This window comes from Bombus flavifrons, chromosome 10, assembly GCF_040668555.2.
Source record: "Bombus flavifrons isolate JBK064 chromosome 10, iyBomFlav1_principal, whole genome shotgun sequence".
In the NCBI taxonomy this organism is placed as follows: Eukaryota; Metazoa; Arthropoda; class Insecta; order Hymenoptera; family Apidae; genus Bombus; species Bombus flavifrons.
The window spans coordinates 10,782,575-10,801,897 of record NC_138451.1 but is presented as its reverse complement, the minus strand read 5'-3'; the positions used below and the strand labels follow the sequence as shown (position 1 = coordinate 10,801,897).

At 39.5% G+C, this 19,323-nt stretch overlaps 1 protein-coding gene across 2 annotated transcripts in view; it reads right to left on the bottom strand.

Moving 5' to 3' along the window:
• LOC138183853 (disintegrin and metalloproteinase domain-containing protein 10) overlaps positions 1-19,323 on the bottom strand; it is a 57,763-nt gene that overhangs the window by 9,372 nt on the left and 29,068 nt on the right. For both annotated transcript variants that reach the window (XM_069121306.1, XM_069121305.1), the window contains exons 5-7: positions 3,171-3,414; positions 765-902; positions 343-530 (exon numbers count right to left, since the gene is read on the bottom strand). In XM_069121306.1, coding sequence (XP_068977407.1) covers positions 343-530; positions 765-902; positions 3,171-3,414 — 570 coding nt within the window. The remainder of the gene's footprint in view (positions 1-342; positions 531-764; positions 903-3,170; positions 3,415-19,323) is intronic.

Below are 19,323 nucleotides of genomic sequence, written 5' to 3'. Positions count from 1 at the left end.
CGACCGATATTACCGGTTAGTAAACAACTATCGTGCAAGAGAGACCAGTTTGGAAAATGCGCCTATGTACCGATTACGTATAACTAATTATGTACAATTGGCGAGATTTTTATCACGATAACGAACATTCGAGTTCTCCAAAAGGTGCGAGGTTTCCACCAATAATTCTTCAAGATCTTAATCATTTCCTAATAATCAGTTCGTCAGGCTCTCCATATTCTTTCGTAAGTGCGCTAATTCTTATAAACGTCCTAAGAATATCGGCTCCAGACTCTGATACTAAGAAAATCGTCGAATTTCCATCGCGCTATAAAGAGTGCGAGAAACGAGTAAGAAATTTACCAGTGTGCTTATAAATGGAGTTGACCCTTTGCACGTGTCTCGTCATCACCTCGATGCAAGCCTCCTCCGTGCCGTATCTCGCGAAAAACTGATGATCCGCTTGCAGGTACAGCATGCAGGTAGTTTTTCGCGGATCCACGGTGGCACGTTTGTGCAAATGCCTAGCGATACGATCACCGTCGCTGCTTCTAAAAAGGAGAAAAGCGGCGAGTCGCGAATTTCTTACGGCACCCGGATAAGCGCGGCTTATCCTTTTTTCGCGGCTGTTCGCCCGAGACCGACTTCCGTTTCGTGATTTTTATGATTTTACTCAAAACGAAACGTTACACGATACGAAACGAAATGAACCGTGTTACGAGAAGGGACGAGCCTTGCTCAAACAATTTTCCCCGACCATTTTCTCTCTCGCATCCGACACTCACGTTTCCATACGTGCTGCGCTCTTATCTCTGTCCAAGGTCAAAACTCGTGCACCGTTTTCCTTCGAGTAGAGAGCTTGTCTCTCGCCGAGCAGAGGTTCGTAAAGCGTCCGAGAGTCGTTCCCATAATCATGTTCGCCCCTGAAAAAGTAAAGATACGGTATAACGATATGTGCATGGCGTGCGGACGTGATCATTGCTTTCGTTGCACGCGGAAGCTGCTGGCACAAGGAGCAAGGAAATTATGGTAATTATTCGGAACAGCGTACACCTCACTGATTTCGGTGAAGTACGTTGTCAAGCTTGATGATACTCCGAGTAAACTTCTTTCCATGTAGAGAAACCCGTACGAAATCGTATACTCGAGTTTCCAGGGTTCTATAACTTCTCAATTTATGAAACACAAGTTGTGTAATCAATATCGTATTTATTAAATGCCTTCGTAATGAATATAAAATAACTGGAATGATACAAGATGTAAGGAAATTATGGTAATTATTCAAGATAGCGCGCACCTTACCGATTTCGACGAAATACGTTGTCACTATTGCGAGTAACTTTCTCCTATGTAAAAAGAAAACCTGTACGAAATCGTACACTCGATGTTTTAAATCTCTATAAATCTTCGGAATTTACCAAGCAAATTGTGCAATCAAAAGTGTATTTATTAAATGCCTTCGTGATGAATAACAGATAATTGAAATGGAATTCAAGAGTTGAAATACAGTATTGAAATTAACGATAGAGCAAAATCCTCTCGTTTTTGCTCTATGGATTTCTTTTTTTATCTATCGTAATTTTATCGTATGGTATCGTTGAAAATCATTTACAAGCAGTACAGTTGTCATATGTCCATCAATCGCGTCTTTACTCAAGTGACTTTTGTTATTATCGTTTCTTCTAGAAGTTTCAACAGTTTTATTTTCATTGTACGTTAATTTTTAATCGCTTCTAAGTTTACGAACAGTGGCGTTTGGTAGAAAATATTCTTCTATACTTTCGACTCGCCTTTTTCACGTAGAATCGTCGTCTTGCCGATTTTGCCATGTTTGCCGGCCCTGTAATTCCCTTACACGTCTGTACACAAGATAGTTGGCAAGGACCGCGATTTAGCTCGCGCTTAATTACCAACGATTCGTCCGGGAATGTTTGAAGATCCGCGGTTTAAAGCTCGTTACATGTACGTGGTGCGGCCCTGCACGTATGCCGGCGAATAATGCGTCGGAGAAATTGGTAACGAAATTAACGCGAGGAAGGTGCAGCCCGTGTTCCGAGTTGATAAACCTCAGACGGCGCAGACGTTCGAGCAACGGAGCTGTCTCTCGTTAGATCCATTTTCATCCTCGGTTAACGTAACGCGATTTGCCCGGGCTGTTTTAGAGGCGTTATCCTGTTACATTAACGAGCGAACGCCTATGTAGCGACGAGGCCTGGCAATCTGCTCGTCCTTCTATCGCTACGCGTTACTACGATTCCTTTAAAGTCTAAGATTACGGTTACAGGTTTCAATTCTTCGAAGCAATTCGCAAATTTGTTTCTCGTTATGCTAGAAACGCTTACAGATGCTGAATATAATAAATTTAAATAAAAAAAAAAAAAAAAAAAGAGAGAAGAAGAAAGAAAGAAGGAAATGTGTCTTCTCTTTGTTCTTTAATTTTTTTTTCAGTAAGGAAGAATAGTTTATTTGTTAAGTATCCGAATTACAGTCTTCTTTTGGACGTTATCGACACTTCTCAACGTAATTTCTCAATCGTTGAAACGTATCTCGAGTTTGTCATTGGTATACGTATGTTCTCGTTCCATTTCTACGTTAAACATTTACGTAAAATATCAAAAGTTTTTCGCACTCCTATAGAAGACTTACATTTGCTTACTTCTGTTACACTTTATTATGTTGCTTAAGCTTTTGCACGAACTGCGAATGTTTTACGTTGCAAAGTCAAGTTTATACAAAGCGTACGTTCTTCTTGTTCTCTGTGTAAGCTGCGAAGATGTATGCTTGTAAGGCGTAATTCTTTTACACGGAGTTGCGTTTTAAAACGTGATTAAGACTGAAACGGTAAAGAGAAAGTCTTGTAACTCTATAGGGGTGGCAATAAACTACCACTACTACGTTCAAAGTTTTCTCTGCTTATTAAAATAAGTGCGAGATTGGAGTGTAAAAATTCAAGGATCGTAACAGGGTTAATTGATCTACAACGTCTACAAAAAGTATCTTCGCGCTATTACATATTAATTAATTATTTCCAGGTACATTGAATTTCGTATCATTTAATAGTACTCGTTTAATAGTGAAAATGAAATGTTGATAGAAGTTGATGGAAAGAACGTTTCTAATATCATCTAAGATGAATCGTACGTTTTCTAACACACAGTGAAAATTATCAGAATGCGTTGGAAGACACTCACCTTTCCGTGAAATCGTGAGTAGCAGATTGATGCAACTGATGACTGGCGCAAGGTAACGATCTACGTGGCGTTAATACATCCGAGGCGCGATAAGCTATGCTGTGATACGTCGGAGATGTGTCTTCTTCCTTGTTCAAGTATCTATTTGTTGGCTCGATGTAGTATTCCTCGAATCCGGTAACGACCGTGCCATCGAAAAGGCCATCCTCTGTCACGATGCCTTGCACCATGGCATTGTCGTCCTCTGCAAATTATCATTTTCAAATGAGAAACTGCGTTGTAACGCAAATACGTGTACACTCGAGTATACCAAAACGAATATTGGTACAAACAGGATTTTCCTACAAAGTATCTATAATATATATATTTTCTATAAAACGTAAAATCAATCGATAAATTGTAAAAAGTGGACACGATCTCTTTGTCTCCTATGAAGCTCGTATTACGGGATGCCCTGTATATTCGTAAAAAAATCTCTCTGTATATTTCTAGAGAGGATTTTTAAAAGTAGAACTTGAAAAGTATCGATGGCTGAAATGGCTCGACGATCGGCAGCTGAAATATTCGTATTCGTCGACTTTATTATTGTAAATCGTGAAACTGATTGAGATACATCGTCTAACAATGTTCTAGCGACCATTTAGGTATATGGTACATGTAGATATATGGTTGCAACAAATATCTTGTAATTTTTACATATGTAACTTTTCATCTACAAATTTCTGCCAAATGTGATCGATATAGTCGCGACAGTCGTGTCTCATCAGCGGCAATGAAATTTCAAAATGTTTCGTATAATGCATAGAATATGAAGATGAAATTTGTCCATGACGAGTGTGGGAATGATCTCGCGAGCCAGTGTACGTTCATAAAGATACGAATTTGCATAAATATCCGCATATAGCGCATCCCATTAATATTATGATTTACAAGTGGCAATTCTCTTGCAGTTTCGAAACGGCCTGTACCAAGCGAACGATCCGCCTCTGGAGGTGGCGATCGAGAGAATTTATCGAGAGATAGATCGACGTTTTTACCGTTCCACTGCAACGAACTGGCTGCGGTAGCTCGCGTTATTGACGTAATATCGTTTCTTTCCCGGCAAAATATCGCGACGTTTTGGCGAAAATAAGCAGCACACTGGGGAATTTGTTGCCCGTGAGAGCAAAAATATTTTTTACCGCGTCATTTCCCGGCTCCCCACGCACGCGCAGACAAAACACTTCTGAGCTACCCTCGCAAATCGGTTCGTACGAGAATAGAAAAAACAAAAATTTATTACGACTCCGTAGCCAGGAAAATTCGCAACGAATTAATTGAATACCGGTACTTCCGTGGCAGGATGAGAGATCGTTTTATTCCCTTAATTCGATTCGAGATTGCAATAATATTTACGATGTAATAACTCTTGGTAGAACCGTGAAAGAAGCGATTGCTTGGGAACGAGTCAAAATTGTGAAAAGCTTTTCCTTTGTACAAAGCTTTCGTTTTGTGAAAATCGACTTTGAAGCTGTGAGCGGTATGCGCGCACTCGTCACGGCTTGCTTTATCAATGAAGCGTACACTCGACGATTTTCAGAGTAATCTTCTCGAGAACACGCTATTTCTCCGAATATTTCTGTGTATTTCTTTTATTACTTTCGTTCAAAGTGGCTGACTGATATTGTTTTTTTTTTTTTTGCCAAACCCTTTCTACGATTCTCTACTAACCACTTGAACAAGGCTGCACGATGGATCTGTTCTGATTTACGTAGATACATCATATTTTTCATTATTATTAATATCGCTCGCAAGTTTTAATATTTATTGTCATTGTTACTATTATTGCTCTTAAATCACTATCGATATATCATCGCATAAATTTCATACTATTATCGTTCTATCAAATTATTATTAGTCCATTCACGTTTTTGTAAAAGAGCACATAAAATGTTGTTACAGTAAAAGTCCATTTTCATGCAAAGTCCATTTATATAATCAACTAATGATTTCTTTATCCGATTTCTCTATAAATGTGTCTCGTCCATAAGTAAATTTGGATATACGAATCTTTATACTCTTTATACAAATTTTGTTGTGTTTTTCCTTTGTAATATCTTCATAACACTCGTAGATTAGCGAAACTGCGAACATTCACAAGTCTGTTACTCAACTTAATAAATTGAAAAGTTTATTTTTACAGTTTCAATAATCGCACAAAGATAAAAAGTCTCTTTAGTCGACTAAGAGACTTTGTTTTATCGCTACAAAATACAATATTCGGCTCTCGTGACAATAATAATCCAACCACCTTTGGGTGAGGGTTGATAGTATTGTCTGTGACAGTTGGGGATTGGCTTAATGCACGCACAGCACATTGACCATCCAGAGACTATTACGGGCTTACGTGTTTCGTTAATAAATGCATCGTAAAAAATATATATACGTAAGGAAGAAATTATAACACGTTTTAAAATATATCAAATAATTTTTTACCATATTGCGACAGAGGACATCACGGTGGAAACGACTTTCGACAAATTTTCCAACCTTTTAGATAATTACGCATTCTAATACTAGCCAGCAGCTGGATTTACAACATGATAGAATCGGTAGCATAAAAAATGATTTATTTATATCTGGATTTATTACCAAGCAAAGAAACCTTCTTTTTTTACGAGAAATTTTGTCATGTGGTTCACAACTTGACGATTTAATTGGATATACGTAGTTCTTCCGCGATATAATTACACATACGCTTTAATCTAGAGAGAGATATCTAAAGAAAATGATTGTCTCTACTATCAGCCCTTCAATTGATGAATTCTAAAATATCTACGTTTGTATCTTATTTTTACTTTTCTTTTTAACCATAGAACAATATATACAGGGTGGTTGGTAACTGGTGGTACAAGCGGAAAGGGGGTGATTCTACGTGAAAAAAGAAATCGAAAATATAGAATAAAAATGTTTCGTTTGAGGCTTTGTTTTCGAGAAAATCGACTTTGAATTTTTGCTCGGTACGCGTGCGGTACGTTATAACGGATCTCACTGTAGATCGTTGTACCGCCAGTTACCAACCACCCTGTATATATAGAGAATGAATTTACGAGAAAGAAACAAATAGGCATTTTCTGGAAGGATTTCGTCAAGTTTGCTGAACTGTTAAGTCAATATGGAAAGACAACGTACTCGAACAACTATACGTATGTATACGTTCGCACGCGTAATCGCACGTAATCAGCTCGCACGGAAATCGAGCGAATCGCCTTCTATTTAGATTCAGGCAACTCGGGATAACTTCGTTTCGTGTTTCGAGTCTCGAGGTTCGTCGACGGCCCTGCTGCTTCCGGGTGGAACGATAGATTTCCGCGGCAAACTCTCGAATCGAAAATTGTCTCGCTGCGAGCGGAGACGGCGAGACAAAGCGAGCGAGAGCCACCGACGAGGAAGGAAGAAAGTAGGGTAGAGCTATCTATTTCCGTCATAGCCGTCGTCTTCGTCGAGAATTACACCGTTTCGACGATTTCATAATTTCCGGACGCGCGCGCTTCCAACCCTCCCCTGGTTTCTGTAAGAAGGAAAAACTAGGTCGACGAACTTTTACCGTCGCCGACAGAAACGCTGCCGATCTCGTTGGCCGGGATTTTCAATCGCCTGGTAATCTTTAATCGCGTAAAGGAAGGATGAAAAATGAAAGTCCAAGGAGAAAGAGGGGCGAAATTTTGAAAAAAAAAAGAAAGAAAAAAACAGAAGTCGAAATGGAAGCGGCAAGCAACTCGCGGTGCACCGTACACTTGACATAATTCACCGTAATTGGTTGCCGCTCGTTTCTTCTTCTTCTTCTCTTTTTTACCACCGACCTTCTCTCCGCGTTTTCTCGCTGCGAAGCAATTACGCGGCCGTTCTTCATAATTAATCGAATGATACACGGCCGCGGTACCGTTTAATTTAGCATTTTTCACCGGACGGGCAACCCCTGTGAAACTACGAAAAGAGAAGGAAAACGAGAGAGTTCTATCGCCGGAAGTTGAGTCGGTTAATTGTCGATTACACAAAAGCCCCGAATTTCATAGCCTTTCCTTTTTCCACCCTCTCTCCTCGTTCAAATTCCTCTGCGGGATCGAGGGGACGATGGAAAGAACGAACGAATCATTCAAAGGTTTTTCCTTGCAATTAAGTGTTTTAAATCCCTCGACGGGAATCCGGGATAGGTAAATTCACCCCTCATGCTAATCGATACCCCTCGAACAAAGGAAACGATTGAACAAAGGGTTCTCCGGCTCAAACGATCTAGCTCCTGATGCGGAACTACGACCGGATGAAATTACCATTTAAGCGAGAATCGAAAATTCCCCCTTGAATGTCGGCAATTGAGCGAGAAAAGAGGTAAAAAGGGAGGAAAGGGGATGCTCATTAGCTCCCGATACATCCGGAAAAATTCCCCTCCGAGCCTCGAGTGCAGTCACGCGCTCTCTAACGCAGTTCCACTTAATTTTTGTTTTCCGACTAATAGAGCTTCGCCTGCTATTTAATATTTAATTCTAATTAACCAATCATTGTATAGTTTGCTTTCGCTATAGAATTTGGTCGACAATGTTATCGCGATATCAATCTCTCCTGCGCGTCCGGTCTTTTGCAGGATGCCGATTTGTTTGCATATCCAATAAATGGACAATACGTGGCTTAATAATGTTAATTAAACCTAAATCAAACCAATTCATTCTGTTAATCGAACTCCTCGCAATCTACACGACCGATAAAACGCGTAATCTATCGTCTGCAAGTATCACCGATTTTAATAATTTTTTCGATGATCATTCGAAAGTGTCAGCCTAAGTTTTTGAAAGTTATTAAAGCATATTAAAGGTATATATAAATTTTATATAATATTATTATTGCACACCTGGTTTGAATGATCCTCGCACAGCGTCGTACCTCGGCCAATCTCTTATCTTTTATCTCTTACACAAGGCAATCGATCAGCTGATTGCTTCTCCGTATATTCTCCAGATGTTCAATTTTCATATTCCTGCGCGTTTCCTTAGAAGTCATAATTTTTTCAGATTGGAAACACACCGAACTTTCGTAAGGTGAAAATGACTGCTTCAATCGGATTTGTCAATTTGCAAACCATTTTCGCGATGTACTCGGCTTCTTTAATAACTCCCTTTCATCTTTCAGACGATCTTTTACCTCTGCGTCATTTAACTTGTAACATAAGCTTGATATATGCTCAACTTTACTTTACGTTATACATTTATACGACGCTTAACGTTGAGTTTCAGTTAAATCGTATTATAAGCTTAACCTTACTCCCTATTTTACCGTAATTGTTAACGCTTTTCTCTCTAATTGCCAATTGTCATTTCCTACTCTGTAACAACCATATCGATCCACTGATATTAAAATAAACATTTTATCATTATTATCATATGCATAAGCGTAAAAATGAGGATCGCCGCGGATTAAAGCTAGCATTTTCCGATTTCATTCGAAACTACCGTACGTTACGAGAGAAGTCAGAAATTCGGCGTGTCTCGAAACGAAACTCAGCGTAAAAAGCGACACGGCGATGGAACCTGTGTGCCTGGCTCGTTTTTCCCTGCTTTATATCGAACTTTGGCCAACGCGCGCGCGATTCCATCGGCGAAATCCATTTAAAACGGACGTGCCGCGCACGAAATGGTTTATGAAACGATACAGTTAAGTCTTGCAAGTTTTCCAGTCCCCTGTAGTTGGACTGATGGTCGGTTTACGCACAGTCGATACCAGTGTTCCCACGGAAAATAACAGACCGTGGCCGTGGACACGCGATCTAAAAGCGTGGCGGCAAGGGAAAAGATAACGAGAGATAGAGACAGAGGGAAGGGCGCGTAAAAGGGAGGCCGATATCGAGCTTAACAAAGAATACGGTTTGCCGTTTAATTTGCTTTGTATCGCGGTACCTGGTCGATACGCGTGTGGACACTGCGGACTGGTAACGATGTCGCTGATGGGATGTCCTGTTCTTTGTTACGTACAGCGAGTCACGAAAGTATTTGAACACTTGCTATCCGTAGGAAACTTTCGAAATTGTAGAAATGTCGCAATGTGACACGCGACTGTCATGCTCATCCTGTTAAATTTTAGATTTTCAACTTTCACGACGATTAGATGGCACATCTGCGATTCTTCGAATTTCAGTCGCGTTCGTGGTAGCAGTAGTTTCACATTGTTCCGACGTTTCGTGAACATCCGAGGTCGCTTGTTCGGAAGCTCGCCGAAAATTTCCGCCCTGACGACCACGCGCACACGTGAAAAAATTGAAACGCTACAGGAAAGAGAAGATTCTTTAAAATTGCGTGCAATGTACTTACGAAATCGAAGATATTTATTGGGAAAAGAAAAGATTTAGAAAATTAGTACGACGATATCGGACGTTTCATATGCTCTGTAATCTAGTAAAAAAGGGAATATATATATCTATTATTAAAAAGCTTCATTAGTAAGTAATTCGAATTTATAATGCGTTTATGACTCTGCAATCACGCAAGAGTTGCTTATTTACCATATTTACCATCAGTTTTTCATTTATCATTAATATGTAAATTCTAATAAAATTACGACACATCTATCGGTAGAGATATAAAAGTATTTAATAGAACATAAATAATCAACACGAAACAACATAAATAATCAACACGAAACAACATAAATAATCTTCTCTGAATACATTAATATCATTAATAAAGTAAATGCCAATAAATACTTTTATAATGCTCGGTAGAGATGTATGTTTGCAAACAAAAATCCTGTAATTCCTATGTAAATTTCTCGAATCGTCTGAAAGTTGGCTAGTAAAACAGCAATGCCGGTGTCTCATTACGGTTCTAATAAAACCTCGAAACGTATTTACCAAAGTTTTTACAATAAGCGTCCAAACACTGTCCCGTTTCGCAGTGAGCTAAAAGCTTGTCGGGAAAGGTCTGGAATAAAGAAGCACGAGTTACCAAGTGTCAGGGAGTATGAAAGTCAAATAAATTCACCTTCGACGAACTTAGACGACGCGTGAGAAGTCTTAAAATCCCGGGCGTAAGTCTTCGCAATTCAATTACATCGGCTTACGTTACGCAAAAACTTCCTCAAGACTCGCGGCTTACAATGGCGAGCTAAACGAAGGAATCAACAGAGGTACTGTGTAAGCTTTTCATCCTTGATCTTACGTCGATGGGTCACGATCAGAGGACACGTTCGTGCATTTACTCGTGGGAAGAAGGACACACGAGCGCGTTCGAATCGACGGTGGATCGTATCTAGGACCTTCTTTTTACCGCAGCTTCGAGAATGACGGAAGAAGGGTGGCGAATGGTCTCCGGAGACAAGAAGGAAATCAAAGAGTCCCACGTCGTCCAATTCCCTTCCTTCGTTCGATTTTTGTTTCAAACGAGCGGACGAAGGCTGGCTAATTCGATCCAATTTCGCGCGGCTGCTTAACCGTCAACGTGGATTCCCCTCGGACGAGTTTCAACGTAATCGACGCGCGATTCGATGACGTTGCCGATGCAAGATGTACCTTCGGTGCTCCTGTGCTCGACGAAATGGGAAAACGGTGGTTGGTTAGACTGGACGATTCGAGGGAAAGAAGTAAACGACGAAACAAACGAGTTCTTACGGGCGTAGTTATGCGCACAGTGGGTGTAGAAAGCATTCCTACGCTCGTTCGAAGCGGAATAATAAAAACGGATAAAGAAGTTGTAGAAAATTGTCTTCACGTTCTTTTCTTAGCGGTTCCGACCGATTACGTTTCTTTTTCTTTTTGAAATTCCTTCTATGCGTCATTCGGTAAACTGATCCTTCTGATTTCTCGAGGAAGTCGTTTGGTTCAATTTAAAAAAAAAGTTATTCTGTTCTAAAAGAACGTACGATAATATCTTCTACACTCGCTGTATCATGGTTCGTGCAAAGTATCTGATAGATATTATCCGCGTACGGGGCGGACAGAAAAATTAATATACTACGCTCTAATAGATGTTATCGTAATTTATGTTAACGCGTGTTAATACGTACTGGGAGAAGGAAAATGAGGAAAGTAGAGAAAGGAAGATGAGAATAATATGACCAAAGAGAGCACTGTGCGTAATACAGATCAGAGGGTGGCACGAGTAAGGTGCGAAGGGATGAGTGTTTATAAGGAATATTGCAAACCAAGTCTATTCTATGGTTCTTTGGAATTACAATAAGTATCTATCTACATATATTTAACACTAACTGCCACGCCGAAATCACATGTTTCGCTCAGGACGCCACGGGAGTATTTTTATTATTCAAAGCATATAATGGCAAAATAATAATAAATTGATGATGTAAGACAACATTCTTCCCCAATAGACCGTTTACCTTATTGGTGGTCGTTCATATTGTTGAAACGTATAGAAGATACTAGTAAACGATATTTGCTCATTCTATATACAGGGTGGTTGTTCTCATTCTATAACAGGCTCATTCTATAACTGGTGATACAAGCGGAAAGGGGGTGATTCTACGCGAAAAAAGAAGTCGAAAATATAGAATAAAAATTTTTTTTTTTAATTTTTCCATCGAGACAACGATCTACAGTGAGATCCGTTATAACGTACAGCACGCGTACCGAGCGAAAATTCAAAGTCGATTTTCTCGAAAACTAAGCCTCAAACGAAAAATTTTTGTTCTATATTTTCGACTTCTTTTTTCGCGTAGAATCACCCCCTTTCCGCTTGTACCACCAGTTACCAATCACCCTGTATAATAGTAAGGTATGTGCACACTTCTAACTTCAATTATACGATTATAAAGCAGCATTTACGATTATTTTCTAAGCTGTGTTTATAATAGTATTCGTAGATTACCCCTCAAACATATGGATGCAAACACAGTGCACCGTTAGATGCAAGATTTCTTCTCATTTTTTTTTTTTTATTGATGTTCTAATAAAAATGTTTAATCGTTCAAAGGGGCACTTTTTATTTCAAAGTATCTTCTATTTATCGGTTATATTCAAAATGCTCTAACTGTCAATTTTCATTCAATTTTTACAATTGTAAGAAGTTCAAGCGCTCCGGTTACCAATGCCCACCGTGGCAGTCAAAGTGAATATATCTTGTCCATGGACTTTTTCGATGTTGAATCGATATGCACATTTTTCTTTTGTCGAAACTCGTATATCATTCTCTTGGCTCTTCTCTGTATATAATTCTGACGTGGAATTGATTGACGCATCTATCGAATCGATACCGAAGATGATACAACGCAGAACTGATCATGGATGCGTCTATCGATTTTGAAAATCGGTCACAAAATTCTATAAGAAAGGAGAAATATAGTGGCGTAAGAAACGTGTTGCCTATCTGTGGTGTTATCAGAAATCTGCTTTTCATTTGTGCGACGTATTGAATTTGAAAATTGCTGTTCCACGAAAGACGAAATATATGACTTATCGGAGGCGTGTTTTCCATCTGTGATCTTCGACTGTCCGATTTTCCTTGCGTATACGCGCTTCCATTGAAATTGAAACGATAGCTTCTTTTCCAAGGAGCAGACTGTTTCTATTCGCGCGAATTCTCGTCCATTGTAACCTAAGAAGCACAGGGGCGAAAGAGAACGAGAAGTCAACGTTGAAAGCGTAGAATATTAGATTAAAATCGCGCCACTCCCTCGCGTTCTCTCCTTCGAATTCTCTAAAAAGAATTCAGTCTCTCGTGGGACGCGTTAAGAGTTCTGTCTCGCGTGAAATTATTTTCAAGCGTAGCCAGAGAGTGAGCGCAGGGCAAATGATCCGGAAAAATGCCTAGCTAAATATTAAGTTTGCATCGAGTTAAAAAGGGATCGGTAAGAGTAACAAGAGGCGGATTACGATGGAGTCTCTATCCTCGCGTTTAAAAGAAACCAGCGAAATTTGCTCGCAAATCTAATACGTAATACAAACAATAAGGTATCTGCTTGTCTCTGGCGCGAGAAGCGAATTCGAGAGCGCTTGGCTGGCGTTGTTTCACCGCTGAAAGTGCAAGATAAACGATAATATTGTGCAACGGCGCATAATCAGCGAGAGAACAGGGACGAAAAGAATAGAGAGAGAGAGAGTGTCTTGCAGGATGCAGCGGGTGAACAACGAGGGAACAAACCGAGGGAACTGTTTCAAGGATGACTAGTCGAATCGGACATCCTTAGAAAAGTTTTATCATAGTCTAGGTCGGCGTTGGTCGTCGACGATACGAACGTGATACGTTGTTGTTTCGTGTACACAGAAACGAATGTCCTTTCTCTTTTTCTCACTCTGCGCACGGTGTCTGTGAAATCATGGGTATTTGTAGTCTCTGGTCATCGGATTGAGATCGTAGTTTCACTTTCTCACTATGATGTGTCACATGCACGTACAATGTCAGATCGATGCAAAAATTGTCTTCGCCCGTTGTACACAGTGACTCGAGAAAGTATTCGAACGTTTACCGCAGAAAATCGTTCTCAATATATTGTGTGTATCGTACCAAGCTTTCTGAAATTTCGTTCACGCACAGTAACGACTATCGTGATTGTACTAGTAAAGTTTGAAACTAATTCGAAAATTTATATAGAAGTTACAAGAAATTTATCGGAAACATACACTCAGTGAAAAATGAATACGCAACATGAACACTAGTCTTGAACTTGCAATTAGCGTTAAAGACGCGTTCCACTAAATATCGCGGCTTACCGATATAACGATCCATTGATTATTAAAATACTTCAGTGATCCTTAGTTTGTACATCAAACATCTTGCGAGTGTCACATATATTTCCAGATGTGTTTCCAATTTTAGCCGTGTCTCGCTATAGTAGCAATGAAATTTCAAAATTTCCCGTACGATTATACGATACGTAAAAGTTTTGTGAGAGCATAAATTTTGAGTTTCCACCTATCTTTTCACCAAGAGTCGGCCCTTGCTCGCTTACGCGACTGCACAGACACCCTGTATATCTTCCTTTTCCTCTCTTCCCTCCGTCGAGTGTCTGCAATTCCACACCATATCGCCTGGCTACGTTTGCTCGCGTTAAAATCAGCTGCAAACTCTTCCCGTCTCATAATTGACCTATTTCTCGCGGACGAGGCCTCGGTGCAATATTCCACTTCGTGGCGGCCAAGTAACTCCGACGTCGACGCGAATGTAATTCGCTCCGATTCGAAGATAGAGAAGGTGGCGGAAAGAATCAGCGAGGATCCTTTTTCTTCCTCGCTGGTCGGTGTTCTGTGTCGCGGATCAACTAAATCCCAATGAGGATCCATCTAGTTTAGATTAATTCGAATAGAGTGGAGGAACGTTGGTACGAAAAATGGAAGGATTTTGCCTTCGATCGGAGAAGTAACGCGAGGGTTCTGTATATTTGCTGGAAAATAAATAATTAGAGCCACGCATTCGTCGTCGTCGGATTAATTTACATACATTTAATTAAATAGCAGATGTTTACGTACATATGAGAAACTTGAATGTTTAGGAATGCGTAGAACACTCATGGGAACACAGTGATTAAGTTTAACAAACGCGTTTTTTCGTTAAATATATATCGTCGCTTGGACGAACTGACTAAAAATGTCATGGCAAATTACTCGATGATTTGCAAAACACCACAGGTTCACGATTTTACAAACAAGAAAGCTACTTCTTACAAGAAAAGTGATTATCTAATAATTTAACAAAAAACCACGTTCACAAGAAAAATCAACAACATCGATAACGAATTGAAAAAGATAAATCTTATTTTCTCGAAATATTGGTTGCCGAGCTTGTGCAGTTATGGAATTCGCGGCTTCGATTATCTAACATGACGAATGTTTTATTACGAAAAATTGGAATGTTGTTATCGGGATTATTATTGAACGATAATTGAAAATTCTAGTGTAACTCTCCCATTTTCCCGGAAAAGGACAAAAACGAGAAAGGATCGTTTTCGTTATAAACCCTTGAATCGTTCGCCATTTTTACACGAATTCTCTGTTTCATATTTATCGTATTTGTAACTATTAATTAATTTTTTTCAAATAACTTAATTTATCATATTTTCATTTTTATATCGTATTGTATTTCATAACGAGTCTCGTTGTTTTAAATTCAATTTTCAAAGAACCGTATTACCTGAGAGATAATTCGACATTTTATTTATAAGCAAATAATTTATGTAATTGCCTTGATTGGCGTATAACGAGACGCAAATTTCATAGACATTTCGATAACCCTGATTGACAGTGAATTCCAATACCAGTACGAGTTTATATTTAATTCGTAATTGCTCGCCAAACGGAAATCGAGGAGTTTGAAAAGACACGGATTTATCCTAAATAAGGGTTTGGTGTTCGTTCGGAAAGCTTGCCTCGGAACAGCTGTAAGGAATTCAAGCGTCGAAGGAATAATCGATCCTCCCCTTTGATTAAATTCGACAGAAATTCGTTATTACTGTTCCGGTTCAAGCGCGAGCCCCGAAGAACAGCAGGCCTTTAATTAAATCGTCCTAGACGTCGGTGTTCGCTGCCAGCAGGTCGTCCGTAAACTCCGCGGAAAAAGAATAATCATCCTCCTTTCTTCTTCAATTAAGAGCTCTTGGAGGAAATATTCTACTTCTAGGGGCTAAATACGAATTATTGGAATCCGGTGTAATTTCATTTCATTCAGCCTCGAAGAAGACGCGACTCGGTCAAACCTTCGCAGCCTGGTCGAGGAGCGGGACGAAGCGAGGAGCAGAGTAAAGGAAAAGTAAAAGAAGAGAAACAGAAAAAGATCAAAAAATGGGAAGATGGCGATAAAAAGAAAAAGAGGCTAAATAGTATAATAGGCGCGGAATGGAGAAAGTAGAAATTCTGATTATGGCAATGGAGAAGCGAAAGGAGTGAGCAACGCGCGACGAAAAGGAAACCGAAGAACGAAAGAGGATAAGCGAGGGAGGGGCGCGTAACCGGAGAAGCTTTCACGGGGGCAACCGGCTGCTTTCACGGAGAAAAGCTCTGGCGCTCGTTAGTGGGAAAATCCAATTTAGTCGGGGAACGGTTAGCGGGAGCGATCCGCACGCGGAATCGCGAAAACTCGAACAATACGCGTCGCGCGACCTCCTGCACCCCCGCGTGTGACAAACACCTGACGTCCGCCTGTTGCCAGACACACAGCGAGAATATGCTCAACGAACTTGTTTTATTGATTAACAATCGAATTACGCCCAATCGTCCGGTGCATTGATTTGATTCATCGTTCTATACCGTTTTCACGCGCCTCTCGTCTATCTTTTGAAATCGTCCGTCTCCCGTTTCGCTCTTTTCATCTATGTCCTATCCTTTCCTGTGTTTCACGCTCGCGATTCTTTTTAATTAGTCATAACCCACGGGATGGGCTTTAATTAATTTGATCGTGCCGCGTATCGCCGATACGGGCCACGCTCCTATCCTTTGTTCCGTGTAATTAACGAGCCTGGAAAAAAGTAATCGTCGCGCGAGTTCCGCTTCCGTGCGTCTTAGCAACCAGACGGATAATTTTATTTCTCAGGCAATCTGAGAAGAGACGCGTTCTCGTGTTCGACATCGTAAGAATTTTCGTAAGACCGGATGTGAAGCTCGCGCGCACAGAGGATTATTCAATTTGAACGTGAATCGCGTTAACGGCGTAACGCCAATTATTTATCACCGTCGTGATAATTAATGCATAGCCCCGTTAATGAAAGCTCGTGGCCGGCGTGCAAGGCACAGACCGCTGACAACGTTTCCAACCTCGACCGCTCGCAACAAATCGAAAATTCGTAATCGAGAGTCAGTCCCTGCAATGTTGCTCTCGTTTGTTGATTAACTATTCGATTGCGTTGAGCGTTACGTTGCTTTAAATTACAATATATCGTGGTCGCTTCTGATACTCTGTTTTATGTATCGTTGATCATTTTGTTAGAATTGCGTCCGCATATTGTGTGCTCGCGGAGTTAAACAAATTTGTTCTCGCTGCATGAAGATTTTTCACTTGACTCGGTCTTCTCACTTTTAGATATTATCACAGTATCTACATGTACGGAGTGTTTTGCTACTGAGCTTAAAGAATAGAAATAAGGAAAATGTCGCTCATACAGACGTTGGTTCGTTAATGGGTTATTAAATAAAAAAATTATTGTAATAAAAATACAAAAAGCTAATTCTTCGTACGATAAAAAATAGAGCCAGATTGGTGATGTGAGTTGAAAACTACAGGAATGCAATGATGTTACGACCATTGTTTTCTAGATTTACTTTAGAATTTATTATTATTTGTGTCACTTGTTTGCGACAAGCGAACTTATGGAGATAAAACATTCGTCCTTCGAGAATTGAAATAATTCCCGTCACTGATGTGATAGAATTAAGAAATTAAGAAAAATGGGCCTGTTCAGGTTGGTTTCCAAGAGGTTCGTATCTCAGACGTATACATATAAATTAATAAGGATTTTCTACAAAGTTATTTCTCAATTAATGGCCGCTTCCCTACTCTGGAAACTAGTCAGAGATCGAACGAACGAGATAATGAACAAAAAATCAATGAGAATGGAAACGACATGTTTCAGAACGACGGATGCCATCCTTAAATCCTGGCTTAATTAGCCAAAGTACCGACGCGTTAAGTACACATTTTATCTCTGCCATTTTGTTCCTGTAATTTGTAATCCTCGAGTGTGAAAATCTGCGAAGCGAGAAGCATCGCGTCGGTTATGAATACGTCGAGCAGTATACTGGCTAGCAGCCAGGAGACCTCGCCCGCAAACTCCATCGAACTCATCCTTCGTCGATGAGATGATGGCTGATTTAGGCGTTTGGGGATTAATCGACTAATCGAAAATAAAAAGTAAATTGCTCGAGCAAGAAGTTTTATTATCGTCGTTTAGAAGGCAAGAATATCAGCGATGTTTTAGAAGAGGATAATTATCCTTAGATTATAGTAAATAATATTGATAATAATAATAAATCATGTAAACTCGTGTAAATTGTAAACAGTAATAGCTGGTGACTATTCAAATATGATTATATTTTAATTTGAATTTAGACCTTTTAGGAAGAGTATATTTCGCTAGGAAATCAATTTGAAGTAGAAAATTATTAATAATTTGACGACTTGGGGAACGTGGCTAACAGTTTCTGGCTTTTGAAGATTTCTAATGAAATATTTTCATACAGAGGATTCAGAAACTGATTAACGTGAATCAGTATTTTACTGACTCGGTTGCGGCTCTCTTTAATTTTCAATTTTGCTCATTTTAATGGACAAAACAGATTTGTAATAAATATAAAATTATACCACAAGTAATCACGTAGTTTTTCATATTTTCTTTATAGCTGAGATATTTTTTAACATGAAAGAACTGGAATTAAGTGGGAAGTGACTTAATAGACTTGCAAATTTTTACGTGAATTCATACGTTTCTAAATACACCTAAGGAAATGGAACCTAAGTAGAGATTTATTTCAATCTTTGAATATTATAACGATCTTGTTATTTTTCCAGCAGATTGACGGCATACGAAGAACATGACAAATCTATTTCTATTGAATTCCTTACTTTGGTACCATTTGATGGCTAAAATAACATAATACAATAATTTAATTTCTTAATTATAATAATATAACAGAGAAGAACTTGTTAGGTTCGAGATACGAACTTCTGCAAATAATCAAGAATATATTCGATATTATAGTAACATATATTCTCAAGATCAGAAGTTCCATAGCGAGCAATAGTTACGTACTCGCCAAATGCCACGAATAAAGCGACAGTTTCAGTAGCGAGGTTCTGATTATTAAGTTTTCTAATTACTCGTATCCTATTCTCTTTCTCTGCGGTTTTCATATTTAACCAGTTAACTGCGTTTGACGTGTATACACGTCGTCGCTTGTATTTATTTACGCACTCCATGAGCTAATCCCATGAGATATTTCTAGAGCTAAGTTCCACGGTTAACTGGTTGGACAGACAAAATCAATATTTCTAAATGATAATCTATTTGACTCGGCCCATTCACGACACTCGAGAATAGACCGTTTGCAGGTTGATGATCGAAGCGAGACGAGTCGTTGATTAAAACGTCGTCGCTCGACGAATCTAAGGACACAGAGGCGAACATTTCCGGTAGGAAAGAACGCGTTGCTCTGGAAGATTGGCTCGGCTGGAATTTTCTAAGTGACTTGCCA